Genomic DNA, 14,728 nt, shown 5'->3' with positions numbered 1-14,728 from the left:
ATGTTTGACAAGATGTAGCTTTGTTTCATTTAGTGTAAGGGGGCAATTCTAATGTTGCAGACAATTTGCAAAAATTGGTTATGGAAACCAATTGTTAAACTACTCTAATTGGAAATTTACTTGTTGGTTATGTTGTGTGGTTTTAGAGCCCAAAATCAGGATTTTAGGACAAACTTTTCTAAAGTATAAAAAAAGGCAGTAGACCAAACTTCATTCTGAAAGTCTAAAGCTTTGCTGAGGTACAGCCTTACTTTTAACCTCACTTTGGTTTGGTCAGCCCTGTATGCAGCTCTGTCCAATGATCATTTGAGCCAATTTCTGTGGGAGTAGTGGGGAAAAACAAATACTAAACATTCCAGATTGTATGCTTGGCATAAAAAGTTTCAGCTTATTTGTATGAATATTGTTTTATAAATGTTATGGGCATGACATGTCACTGAAGCCCAGTGACTTTGTAAATGTGACCATTATAATTTCAGAAAGCAGTGCTGTTATGACAGTGTGTGTATATTTTCCTCAGACATTATCTTGTCTATCTGTAAAATGTTAATTGATAACATGAAGTGTCCTCTTTTAAAGCCGTGAATTACAGCTGGCAGATATTCTAGTTATAGTGGTGGATACCTTATATGTATTGAAAAAAACAATGTCATTTACTTAAATACCTTAAATTATATAACACTTCAATTAGTTCAATACAGTAAATATAGCTTTAAAGGAACCAGTTGAAAGAGATTTTGTTCCTTTGCTTTATTAATTTTTTTCTTGGTGTGGCTGACGTTTCCATGGAATTCCCCAGGATTGACATCTAGGTGTGATTGTCTGCTCCCTTTTGTTTTTTTTTGTTTTTTTACTTGCAGCCTTTCAGACAGAAGGGAAACTCTATTTAATTTTGGATTTTCTCAGGGGTGGGGATGTATTTACTCGTTTATCCAAAGAGGTAAGCATCGTGTGATCTACTCTAACTGTTTCTTTGTCCGATTTGTGATGTTGATGTTAACAGACTAACTCTTATAACTATATAAGAGTCTAGTTAACAGACTAGACTCTTATAACTATTTTGTATTGTGTTTTTTTTCCCCACAACAATTAACTGATTGTAATAATGCCCAAATGTCTTATAAAGGGAAATGTCCTCTGCCAAATTTTCACTTGTTCATTTGCAGAGCTTTAGGTTAAAAAAATGTGAGGCCTATTCTCAACCAGAGCGATGCAACCAGAAAATGACAGTAATCGCAAATTTTGCACCAAAATTATACATAAATGAATCTAGAGTGAAATTCTTACATTCATCTACATGCTTGAATGCTGGCCTCATTTGACTATATTTGACAAAATACACCTCTATTGTTAAACTGTACTCTACCACTTGGAAAAACTCGCAAAATAACTGATTCTCTTTTGCTGTCGGTGTGTTGGGGTACATATATGAGAACTTGTCGCAGCGAAAATTTGCATTCATTGTTAAAAGGACTTTAGTCTGTATGCATTGCTAGCCCTTTGTGTGTTTTTAAGTAATTTTTATATTTATTTGTTTGTCTATTTATTTATTGTACATTTTCTGTACTTTCTTAACTTTCTGAACTTAAGATCACATGCTGAATGTCACGGCAGAGGCAGAGTTTACTGTGGCTCTGATGTAGCATTTAGCCTGTTATATTAGGGAATGAGGCATATTTTAATACAGCTTCTGCATGGCATTTTATGCATGGCATTTTATGCATGAATTGCTAGGTTTACCTAGCAACCATGCAACCAAATAATACATTAGCAATCTGAAAATGATGGCTCAATCGGATTGAAAAGCCTTTTATGTAAACACCGCAGTCGGTGAACAGATTATCTGATCAAAAGAAAATAGGAAAAACCGCTTGAATCTGACCATTTTCTTAATCAGATTAAAAAATAGCTTGCCTGATGTGTAGTTTACTTATGAACGTTTGTATGTATTTCTTATGTATGTCTTACGCACTGGTCAGTGGTGTAGACTGAATATTTACTAAAATAGCACTTCTGACGTATATGTCGGCTTTCATTTAGATGTCATCAAGGCAAAAACGACAGTTATACTGACAGTAGCTCCAGTGACTGCTGGATGCATTTACTGGGCTCTATGCATGTACTAAAGTTTTGTTCAGAATATGTAATGCACATGTAAACGAATATGTAAATTGGATTGCAACATTTTAGGGTTCTTATTAAACAGGATTTTCAGAATATGAAATCGGATTGGATTGATTTGGATTGAGGAAAATTAGTGAATGTAAACAAACCTAATGTGGAGGCAGCACAGAGCTGACTTTGCCAAACATGTGCACCCTTTTCAAATGCGGTTTTCAGCTGTATTTGCCAGTAAATGCATTGTTTAAACAGAAAAGTAATTTGTTAATTATTTAAAATAACTGTGTAAATTCCTCAAGTAACACAGGAAAAATAATCCGATTGTATAGCATACAGTAATTGTTAACCCGACATTAATATTCATTTCAAACAAATATGTTTGGCTTATATCCATCTTTTTCTTTGTCGTTATGATGATGTGTATTATATTCTTGTGTGTGTGTGATTTTGATGAGAGAGTAAATTTGTCCAGTTCTTACTAGGTTATGTTTACAGAGGAGGATGTGAAATTCTACCTTGCAGAGCTGGCCCTTGCATTGGATCATCTACACAACCTAGGCATTGTTTACAGAGACCTGAAGCCTGAAAAGTAAAGTATCCCCCTTCACCTCTTTGCATTTCTCTCTCTGTGTTTAGAGTAGAAACCATACTCTCTCTCTTTCTGGCTTTTCACCTGCCCTCTCTTTTTGATCTTTTATTAAGTAAGGATGGATATATCTGACAGAACCAATGTGCAAGATTATAATCGAGAGGTTTTGAATTCTTCGTCTGATTTTGTTTGTTGACTCTTGTTTAGTTCATGTATTTTTGTATCTGTATTGGAGAAATGTGGTCTTAATTTTCAGCATTTTGCTTGATGAAGCTGGACATATCAAGTTAACAGGTACGTACCATTGTCCCCTTATTACATCACTTCGCTGCCTGTCGAACTTGTGCATGTAGAGGCAAATTTGTAGTGTGTTACATGTACTTTTAGCGTTTCATCCTGAATTAAGAATGATTTGAGTCATGTATGGTGTGTTTGAGTCGTAGTCAGATGGGGTTCTTTGTCAAACTCGGCCACTGGAGCACCGCCATCCTGCAGACTTAGAGGATTAGTTCACTTTCAGAATTAAAATTTCCTGATAATTTACTCACCCCCATGTCATCCAAGATGTTTATGTCTTTCTTTCTTCAGTCGAAAATAAAATAATGTTTTTGAGGAAAACATTCCAGGATTTTTCTCCATATAGTGGACTTCACTGGGGTACAACGGGTTGAGGTCCAAATTGCAGTTTCAGTGCAGCTTCAAAGGGCTCTACACGATCCCAGCCGAGGAATAAGGGTCTTGTCTAGCGAAATGATCGGTCATTTTCTAAAAAAAAAAAAAAAAATTTATATACTTTTTAACCACAAAAGCTCCTCTTGCGCTAGCTCTGCGATGCACCACGCATTACGGAATCACGTTAGAAAGGTCATGCATGATGTAGGCGGGCGTACCGATCCAGTGTTTTTGAAGTTGGAGTTTTTCGTCCTACCGCGGTTCTTCCGCCTACGTAAGACATGACCTTTCCAAAATGATTATGTAATGCGCGGCGCATCACAGAGATAGTGCAAGATGAGCATTTGTGGTTAAAAAGTACATACATTTTTTTTTTTTAGAAAATGACCAATCGTTTCTCTAGACAAGATCTGGGCTGGGATCATGTTGAGCCCTTTGAAGCTGCACTGAAACTGCAATTTAGACCTTCAACCCGTTGATATATGAAGAAAAGTCCTGGAATGTTTTCCTCAAAAACCTTAATTTCTTTTCTTTTGAAGAAAGAAAGACATAAAAATCTTGGATGACATGGGGGTGAGTAAATTATCAGGAAATTTTAATTCTGAAATTAACTAATCCCTTAACATCAATTTTCAAGGAAACTCTGCAGGAACGTGTCTCTCCAGGAGCAGAGTCTGCTTTAGCTTTGTGACTTAATGCAAATACGACTAATGTGCTGATGTGCCTTTTGCAGACTTTGGGCTCAGTAAAGAATCTGTAGATCAGGACAGAAAAGCATACTCTTTCTGTGGCACTGTGGAATATATGGCCCCTGAGGTGGTCAACAGGAGAGGTCACACACAGAGTGCTGATTGGTGGTCTCTCGGCGTCTTAATGGTAGGAGCTCATCACAGCAAAACCTTAATGACTATCCCGTTATGAGCATGTTTGGAAAATGTGAAGTTATATCTTAGGGATTAAAGGTTACCGGTTTGACGATAAAACACAATAACATTCCTGTACTTTTTCAGTACTTTCTGTCACTGTTTGGATTTAAATAGGCAAGTGCTTAAGAGTCTATGATTGAATCATAATTGCAGTGATTATTATGTTTCTAGCATGTTATATGTTTGGCAACAGTTCCTCTAACCCTAACTGATGGAGTGTGTAGTTGTTCATTTCTTAAACAACCATGTAGGAAGACACATCATGGCCATATTCCAGGATGACAATGTCAAGATTCATCTGTCTCAAATTGTGAAATTTTCACACATGAATTGGCACCTCTGAGTCCAGACCTTGAATTCTTAAAATTCTTAAAGTCTTTGGGATGTGCTGGAGTAGACTTTACAGAGGGCTTGACTCTTGCGTCGTCAATACAAGATCTTGACCAAAAATTGATTCACCTCTTGATGGAAATAACATCACAACATTTATTTGGTCAAGATCTTGTACTGACAATGCAAAAGTCAAGCACTCTGTAAAGTCTTTGTAAAGGCCTAGGATGATCCTGAAAATGTTTTATGGGCTGAAATGTTTCTCACTACATGGAGATTCAGAACAATAGAAAATTCATTCTAGACCTATACGGTTGTAGAATCATAAGCCGAAACTTAAATATTACCTTTTTGAGCCATTTTTTTTTTTCTAGAGTTGAGTGTCTGGTAAGGTAGGGCTCAAGTGTCTTAGGGAGGCTGGTCTTTATGTATTGACAAAAAACACTGAGACATTTGTGGCATCTTTAGTGTGACATATGGTCTTGATATCTGTTATACCGAGTGCATTGACTAAAAGAGAACATTTACTTTAATCACACATTGGATTCCCAGACAGTAGTAGTGCTTAGATAATTTGCCCAAGTAAATGCGGCTTGTTTGATAGTTGATTATTATTTTTTTTTTCCAGTTTGAAATGCTGACCGGCACATTACCGTTCCAAGGAAAAGACAGAAATGAGACTATGAACATGATTCTCAAGTGAGTGTGGCTACTAAATCATGCCAGTGTGATGCTTAATTGGTCAAATCTCTTATTGAGGCTGCCAGATAGAAAAATGTAATTGACTGGTAAACTGAATAACCTATAAGGAATATTTTGGTTTATTGTTTTAGTGGTCATGATGACCATGCACATAAAATGCTTGTAATATTGTTGCTTTTTCTAATTTTTTTTCTTTTCTGTTTGTTCCTGTACATCAGAGCTAAGCTTGGAATGCCACAGTTTTTAAGTTTGGAAGCACAAAGTCTTTTACGAATGCTCTTCAAAAGAAATCCATCAAATCGTTTAGGTAAGTCACCTGTGTTTCTGTTAACAGTTTGTGAAAATACTAGACCATGGGTTGTTGAATTTTAATGGAAACAAACTGTCACCCGTATGGTAATCATCATAACTGGTCTGTTGCAGGAGCAGGTCCTGACGGAGTGGAGGAGATCAAACGACACACATTTTTCTCCACCATTGATTGGAATGTAAGATTCAGTTAACCCACCGTTGCACACTACTCTTAGCCAAGTGCTCATTCTCCATTGCTTGAGTGTGGTGGCCGGCCAGATGGTGTGCCAGATCAAGCTGTGTTTGATGATGTTTAATGATCACTTGATCACATCATTTATGTTTGTTTAGTGGTTACACATACAGTATATGGGCAAAAGTATTGGGACACCTGATCATTACACTAACAGGGACTAAAATGATGTTGCATTCTAAATACATAGACATTGACATGTAGTTGGTCCCCCCTTTGCAGCTATAACAGCTTCCACTCTGGGTTTCCACAAGATTTTGGAGTGTTTCAGTAGGAATATTTCCTCCAGTAGAGCATTTGTGAGGTCAGTCAATGATATTGGATAAGAAGGCCTGGCTCACAATCTCCGTTCCAATTCATCCCAATGGTGTTTGATGGGGTTGAGGGCTCTGTGCGGGCCAGTCATGTTCTGACACACACAACTCATCCAACCATGACCTTGCTTTGTGCACTGTGGCACAGTCATGCTGTAATAGAAAAGGGCCTTCCCCAAACTGTTCCCACAAAGTTGGAAGCATAGCATTGTCCAAAATGTCTTGGTATGCTGAAGCATTTCACTTTAATGGAATTATGGGGCCTAGCTCAACCCCTGAAAAACAGCCCCACACCATTATCCCTCCTCCACCAAACTTTACACTTGGCACAATGTACTAAGGCAGGTAATGTTCTCTTGGCATCCACCAAACACAGACTCACCCATCAGGCTGCCAAATAGAGAAGTGTGATTCGTCACTCGACAGAATATGTTTCCACTGCTCCAGAGTCCAGTGGTGGTGTGCTTTACACCACTCCATCTGACACTTGGCATTATACTTGGTGATGTGAGGCTTTCATGCAGCTGCTCAGCCATGGAAAAAACATTCCATGAAGCTCCTACAGTTTTTGTGCTGATATTAATGCCAGTGGAAGTTTGGAACTTTTCAACTATGGAATCAGCAGAGCATGGCCGACTTTTACGCACCATTGTGCCTCCGCAAGCTCTGTGATTTTACATAGTCTTCTGCTTTGTTGCTGCTGTTCCTAAATGACTTATTGCAAAGGTGGCATCCTATCACAGTACCATTCTTTAATTCACTGTGCTCATCAGAATTACCCTTTTTTTTTTTTTTTTTTTTTTTCACAAATGTTTGTAAATGCAGACTGCATGGCTAGGTTTTTGATTTTATACACCTGTGGCAATGGGTCTGATTGAAATCAATAATTAAGAGATGTGTCCCAATACTTTTGTCCATATAGTGTAAGCAGAGATTGTATTATTACAGGTGCTGGTCATATAATTAGAATATCATCAAAAAGTTGATTTATTTCACTAATTCCACTCAAAAAGTGAAACTTGTATATTATATTCATTCATTACACACAGACTGATATATTTCAAATGTTTATTTCTTTTAATTTTGATGATTATAACTGACAACTAAGGAAAATCCCAAATTCAGTATCTCAGAAAATTAGAATATTACTTAAGACCAATATAAAGAAAGGATTTTTAGAAATCTTGGCCAACTGAAAAGTATGAGCGTGTACAGCACTCAATACTTAGTTGGGGCTCCTTTTGCCTGAATTACTGCAGCAATGCGGCGTGGCATGGAGTCGATCAGTCTGTGGCACTGCTCAGGTGTTATAAGAGCCCAGGTTGCTCTGATAGTAGCCTTCAGCTCTTCTGCATTGTTGGGTCTGGCATATCGCATCTTCCTCTTCACAATACCCCATAGATTTTCTATGGGGTTAAGGTCAGGCGAGTTTGCTGGCCAATTAAGAACAGGGATACCATGGTCCTTAAACCAGGTACTGGTAGCTTTGGCACTGTGTGAAGGTGCCAAGTCCTGTTGGAAAATGAAATCTGCATCTCCATAAAGTTGGTCAGCAGCAGGAAGCATGAAGTGCTCTAAAACTTCCTGGTATACGGCTGCGTTGACCTTGGACCTCAGAAAACACAGTGGACCAACACCAGCAGATGACATGGCACCCCAAACCATCACTGACTGTGGAAACTTTACACTGGACCTCAAGCAACGTGGATTGTGTGCCTCTCCTCTCTTCCTCCAGACTCTGGGACCCTGATTTCCAAAGGAAATGCAAAATTTACTTTCATCAGAGAACATAACTTTGGACCACTCAGCAGCAGTCCAGTCCTTTTTGTCTTTAGCCCAGGCGAGACGCTTCTGACGCTGTCTGTTGTTCAAGAGTGGCTTGACACAAGGAATATGACAGCTGAAACTCATGTCTTGCATACGTCTGTGCGTAGTGGTTCTTGAAGCACTGACTCCAGCTGCAGTCCACTCTTTGTGAATCTCCCCCACATTTTTGAATGGGTTTTGTTTCACAATCCTCTCCAGGGTGCGGTTATCCCTATTGCTTGTACACTTTTTTTCAACCACATCTTTTCCTTCCCTTCGCCTCTCTATTAATGTGCTTGGACACAGAGCTCTGTGAACAGCCAGATGAATGAATATAATATACAAGTTTCACTTTTTGAATGGAATTAGTGAAATAAATCAACTTTTTGATGATATTCTAATTATATGACCAGCACCTGTATAGGCAGATGAGAGGGTCTGTATCTCTTACCATTGGAGAAAGCATAACGGCTAACTTGGATCACATGCGGCACCTCTCAGCCTATCGTGCAATGGCAGTGACGTCAGTGCCCGCCGTTCAAAGTTTTATGACAGCAGTTACAGTTTACGTCAAACAGTTTCTTGTGGATTAGCAAGCTGGTCTTGTGAATGAATGTTTTATATTTGGTGTTGTATCCATATATAGTAGGACTGCATTGTTTGTGGAATGTGCTTTACTGAGCGGAAAAAAAGAGCGCCAGTATCTTTATTAGCTGCAAAGTTCACTGTAGGGCGCATTAAACCACATTTAAGAGTACTGTAAAAACTTTAATTGTAATTTAATGCTTATTTAATTAATTAATTATATGTAAATGTAACGCAATAATTAAATTATTCATTTTTTCTTTATTCATTATAATGCATCAGTATTTTCTACTTTCTTTATACAATATACAATATCACTCAATATTACTATTAAATACTGTGGTAATGACGTAAATGAGTCCTACCTGTCGCGACATTCCCTACTCTGCCTTCTCTTATAAAATAACCTTTTTATCATAGTAAAATCTACATAGCGTTCCCAACAAATGTATTGTTTAGCGTAAAACATGTTGAAGATTAGCAGACAGGCAGTCGATTCATTAAATGATTAGCTGTTTCCTCACAAAAGCGATTTATTTAGTGTAGTGAAGCCTCTTCTCCATTGACATCGGTTAAAAAAAAAGCATTAGCAGCCACAGCATTAGCATTAGCCGTTACGCTAATGGTTGCAGGCTTGTCATCTAGTGGCTTTGGTGTAAGTTACTGTAAGTAATGCAACCTTTCTGAAATTGTAATTTCTGATGACTAACATGAATGTAACAGTATATTAGATTACAACAGTAATAGCAAATAAGGATAGATTTGAAAAAGAAGGGTTAGCAGTAGGATATGTAAAGATGCTTTGAAGGGTGAACTTGACATTCAGGCCCCCATGACACCCACAGTCCACTCCAAACTCACGTTCAGCTCTGACTCTGTTGTCATATGCAACAAAATCCAGTCCTGAATGTCCTGCTTCACTCATAAATCCATCACATTGTACAGTGGGTTTTGAATGTCGTTTCATGTTGACGTAAGTCTGGCTGATGATCAGGCTTTACCTTTTTGTGTGTCAAGTGGAACACATTTTATTGGAGTAGCATGTGTTTATTTGTGTGTGTCTGTGTAGAAATTGTACAGAAGAGAACTTCAGCCTCCATTCAAACCTGCTGCAGGGAAACCAGATGACACTTTCTGCTTCGACCCAGAATTCACAGCCAAAACTCCCAAAGGTACGATGGAGAATGTGTTCTAGAGACTACATGGGAGCTAGTCAGTGCTGACACATTTGACACATGTATCTGCTAGCAGTACTATGATGACTTGAGTTGTATTTGTGTGTTTCTTGTGAGCAGATTCTCCAGGCATTCCCCCCAGTGCAAACGCTCACCAGCTCTTTAAAGGCTTTAGTTTTGTTGCTCCAGTCTCCCTGGAGGAAAGCAAAAGTGCCCCACTTGTCAACATTCTCCCTATAGTACAGGTAATTCACAATATCTGTAATTCAGTTAGATATATATGTATTGTTTATATTTTTTTGTTAGTGTGTGTGTGTGTTTATATATATATATATATATATATATATATATATATGTATATATATATATATATATGTATATATATATATATATATATATATATATATATATATATATATATATATATATATATATATATATATGTATATGTATATATATATATGAGAGTTATAACTGTATATTCAGGATTTATAAGTATATTTAGAGTTACATTTATACTGTACTGCGGTTTCCATGCTACAATAACCATTTTCAGCTGTAATTATAAAAATAAGCTTCTTGAGAATAATAAAACAATTATCAGTGAAGACAGAGAAATGGAACTTCATCACAGGAAAAAATAAAATTAAAAATAAATGTAGCCTTGGTGAACATCATAATCTGCTTTCACAAACAAAAAATTGTGCTGATACCAAACTTTTGATTGGTAGTGTATGTATGTATAAATATATGTATATAGAGTTTTAAGGCATTTGTGTGCTGTGTCAGATGCATGGTGGCTCAGCTCAGTTTTCTGACATGTACGAGTTGAAGGAGGACATCGGCGTGGGTTCATACTCCATATGCAAACGCTGCATACACAGGGTCACCGCCATGGAGTTTGCTGTGAAGGTGACACATGACATCTCAAAATAATTTCTGATGTCTTATGAGTCTCTTCTAGAAGATACTGTTGAACACAATTTTCACATGAACGTGTATGTCCATGCTGTGTTCTGGTGTAACGTTTTCTCTGTGATGTAATAGATTATTGACAAAAGTAAGCGAGACCCATCGGAGGAGATTGAGATCCTGATGCGGTATGGGCAGCATCCCAACATCATCACACTGAAGGATGTGAGTAACATGATTCTGATTTCAAACTTTTCAGCTCTGTGTTAGTGTAACTAAGGCGTCATTGTGTGTGTGTGTGTGTGTGTGTGTGTGTGTGTCACTCAGGTGTATGACGAGGGTCGTTTCGTGTATCTAGTGACGGAGCTCATGAAAGGCGGTGAGCTGCTGGATAAGATCCTTAGGCAGAAGTTCTTCTCTGAGCGAGAGGCCAGCGCTGTGCTGTACACTATCACCAAAACTGTGGACTACTTGCACTGCCAGGGGGTGAGAGACATACCCATATTCTACAGTCCTGGCACTTCTTATATTTTTTATTTGTTTATACATCATGTGTTTTAGTTTTATGAAAAAAGTGCAGATTTGACATTTTGATAACTCTTAAATCAAGTTTTATCATATCTAGCAGATATTATTTGGCAGATATATCAGTGCCACTTTTAGTGAGCTTGACTGCATGAAAATATTGATGTTTTTAAGACTTATTAGGTCCCCTAGTTGTCACTTGCCCTCTGGTTGAGAACCACTGTTTTAGACCTCTTTATTTTTGATCTTAAAAATGTAATTGATCCATATCACCCAGCCCTGTTTACAAGTTTAAATCATTAGAAGCCACTGGAATGAATTGGTGTTGTGACAGGCTGTGTTCCTGATGCAGGTGGTGCATAGGGACCTGAAACCCAGCAACATTCTCTACATGGACGATTCAGGAAACCCTGACTCCATACGCATCTGTGACTTTGGCTTTGCCAAGCAGCTGAGAGGAGACAACGGACTGCTGCTGACACCCTGTTATACTGCCAACTTCGTTGCTCCTGAAGTGAGGAATCAACTGCTACGCATATACTTAATGTCCAGAACATGTCCTGAACTGAATTGACAGGCTTTGTCTGTTGTGTTGTAGGTACTGATGCGGCAGGGTTATGATGCTGCCTGTGATATCTGGAGTCTGGGAGTCCTGCTCTACACCATGTTGGCGGGGTCAGTGTGACAGTCAAGTTTTTTTCCCTTTTTGTGCTGTTATCGACAAAGTGAAAATGCATAAAATGGTATGCATAATGACATCCTTTAAAAAAAATTGGATTGTTGCATTAGTTTTTGTGTATCACAAAATAAATCTTTAAATCAAAATCAATTACTGCTTTATTGATTCAGATAAAGAAGTAACGTAAAAATTTGTTTATTTTACCTTTCATTTTGTCAACGGTAACTTAGATGGTGCATCTTCAGGTGATGGATGCTTTATATTTCTGACTGATCCATTTGAAACAAACCTATATTTATATATTATTAAATTGTAAATATAAAGTGTGTTTATTTAGAAATGTTGTTTCTTACATTTATTTATTATTTAGTCCATTTAAATCAAGCAAATGGCTATTCAGAAATGGGTGCTGTTTTATCTGCCATTTTATTGACTGTAAGACTGTAAATTTAAATAATTTATGCTTGGTAATATTAATTTTGAAATGAGAGTAATCACTGCCTATTCAGAATGTAATGAAACATTTTAACTTGCAATTTTATGAAATAAAAAAAAAAAAAAATCAAATCGCAAAAATGACAAAAACATGGATGAATGATGCTTGAGGGGCGAATCTTATTCTTACCACAGCAATGTAATTATCACAGCATCAATACACAATCTGGCACATTACAGCAGCCGTCTGAACAGTCTTCTCTGTTTTTTATTAAAAAAAAAAAATCAGAATGTAATAATGTCTTTTGCTTTTATCTTTTATTTTTCTGTGTAGGTACACACCCTTTGCCAACGGACCCAATGACACACCAGAGGAGATTCTGTTGCGCATCGGCAGTGGAAAATTCTCCCTGAGCGGAGGAAACTGGGATTCTGTGTCGGACTCCTCAAAGGTAGCAGAGGAATCCTTTAAAAGGACAATTAGCCCCATTCTCTTAGTTATGATGCATTCATGTCAGAATTATGAAGATTCAGAATTTTTTCTGGTCTAAAATTTATATTACAGATATAATATTTGAACTAGAAATTACTTTAAGTGCAATCTCTATAATGTTTGTTGTTGTTGTTGTTGTTGTTTTTGAAGTCCTTAACTAGTAAGTATGAGCGGTTTGAAAAGCTTTGGGAAAAGCGTAGAAATTCATTTGGTAAAGGTGTGGGAACCTTATACATGGCTTGTCGAGCAGAAATGTGACAATGCTATGTTTTATGACATCACAGCAGTCAAGTAAAAAAAGTTTCATAAGCGTACAGAATATCTAAAAAATATCAAATAAAATGCAACATAAAATATATAAATAAATACAGTAGCGCAATATCCTATGATATCCATTATATGTGATTTTTCCATTATAAAATGGAAATGCAGCATGCCTTAATTGAGAGCCACTGGGGCAAAAACTCATTCTTTCCTGCCTGTTTTTGTTACCTTTAAATAAACCTTCATTTAAACCTGCTTCAGTTTAACAACTAGTAAGTCAGATTGTGCAAGCATCTGTTCTTCTTTAACAGGGTTTGTGAAGTAGCAAAGTAGCGAAAGTATAAATCCTTTACATTAAACGTACTTATGTGAATATAGCTTGTGAATCCTTTGTTGTGTTTTTGTTATGTTTGTTCTGAGAATTGGCATGGATTCACTGTCCTTAATAGCCCATAACATTCTAAGTGAACATTCAAACACAATAAATTCTATATTAAGATATGCATTCTAAAGTAGCATTCTATGCATGCAGCGCTTCCAGGTTCTACGTCAGAAGTGCTACAACCCAGAGTCTGACCCACCTAAATTTGTGTTCAGGAGTCGCTACTGCTTAAAGGCCTTCATGATACCATGTACGCTGGAACTTGATTTTTGATCTGATGGTGCTGAATCTGGTGTTCATAAAAGCCTTGCGTACTCACTATTGTACTGTGAGTCTGTTACTTACTTTCTCTCTGCTGTGACCTGAATCAACAAGCACATTCGTAATACAGACAAACATAAACGTTTGTTACATTTATTCAACTTGGAGCAGATGTAGGTGTTCCACCACAGCATGCACTTCTCAAGACTTACTTGAAGATCTAGATTAGAAGAAAAGAGTATCAAGAGTTCTCTTCTACAGGGTATCTTTGTGCACTATTGTTGTCAAATTTTGTTCACATTAATCCAGTTGTTTTCTTGAACTACATAATATAACAATCCATAGTGGTTATTGTATTTGATTGGATGTCAATAGCACTAGTTCAGAGGAGCACATTCATTTAAGCTAAAGCTAATAAGTGCCAGAATTTTTGCTAAATAAACTTGAGTTTGTTGATCCTTGACCTTGAACAACATTCCTGTCCAAAAACAGTCCTAACCCTGTCCCTAACCCTGAACCTGATAGGAGAAATGATATGTGAAATAAGAATGGTGTAGAAGCCCCTAACCCTTGTTGTAAGCCTAAACTTGTCTTTAACTGTAAACATATCCCTATACCTATCCCTAATATGATTGATTGATTAGAAATGTTGTTGCAAGAAGGATGTTGATCCAGGAACAGGTTCTACTTGGAAAAATCACATTTGCCATTTGTATGGTTGTTTGAGTGCTTTTCAGGAGCAGTGTACAGAAATCCCATCAGTATCTGGACACACTCTGGGTTTTATAAGCAAGTGGAACTTTTGAGACATTGTGTGTTCACAGGACCTGCTGTCTCATATGCTGCACGTGGACCCTCATCAGCGATACTCAGCAGAACAGGTACTGAAACACTCGTGGATCGCCTGCCGGGACCAGAACCCACACTTTCAGCTCACGCGACACGAAGCACCTCATTTGGTCAAGGTATGGCTTGAGTTTCTTGATTCCATGCCTGGTCTTTAGATCGAAGTG

General features: G+C 37.5%; 1 protein-coding gene across 1 annotated transcript in view; it reads left to right on the top strand.

The window, feature by feature from the left end:
- The window catches only part of rps6kal (ribosomal protein S6 kinase a, like), a 34,206-nt gene that overhangs the window by 18,244 nt on the left and 1,234 nt on the right, over positions 1-14,728 (top strand). Inside the window, exons 6-21 of the mRNA XM_051860351.1 lie at positions 861-940; positions 2,604-2,710; positions 2,967-3,004; positions 4,116-4,258; positions 5,267-5,337; positions 5,559-5,647; positions 5,764-5,828; positions 9,659-9,761; positions 9,885-10,009; positions 10,554-10,676; positions 10,812-10,901; positions 11,004-11,162; positions 11,554-11,715; positions 11,800-11,876; positions 12,650-12,767; positions 14,540-14,680. Coding sequence (XP_051716311.1) covers positions 861-940; positions 2,604-2,710; positions 2,967-3,004; positions 4,116-4,258; positions 5,267-5,337; positions 5,559-5,647; positions 5,764-5,828; positions 9,659-9,761; positions 9,885-10,009; positions 10,554-10,676; positions 10,812-10,901; positions 11,004-11,162; positions 11,554-11,715; positions 11,800-11,876; positions 12,650-12,767; positions 14,540-14,680 — 1,691 coding nt within the window. The remainder of the gene's footprint in view (positions 1-860; positions 941-2,603; positions 2,711-2,966; positions 3,005-4,115; positions 4,259-5,266; positions 5,338-5,558; positions 5,648-5,763; positions 5,829-9,658; positions 9,762-9,884; positions 10,010-10,553; positions 10,677-10,811; positions 10,902-11,003; positions 11,163-11,553; positions 11,716-11,799; positions 11,877-12,649; positions 12,768-14,539; positions 14,681-14,728) is intronic.

This window comes from Ctenopharyngodon idella, chromosome 14 (assembly GCF_019924925.1).
Source record: "Ctenopharyngodon idella isolate HZGC_01 chromosome 14, HZGC01, whole genome shotgun sequence".
Classification (NCBI taxonomy): domain Eukaryota; kingdom Metazoa; phylum Chordata; class Actinopteri; order Cypriniformes; family Xenocyprididae; genus Ctenopharyngodon; species Ctenopharyngodon idella.
This window is presented reverse-complemented; position numbering and strand designations above follow the sequence as displayed.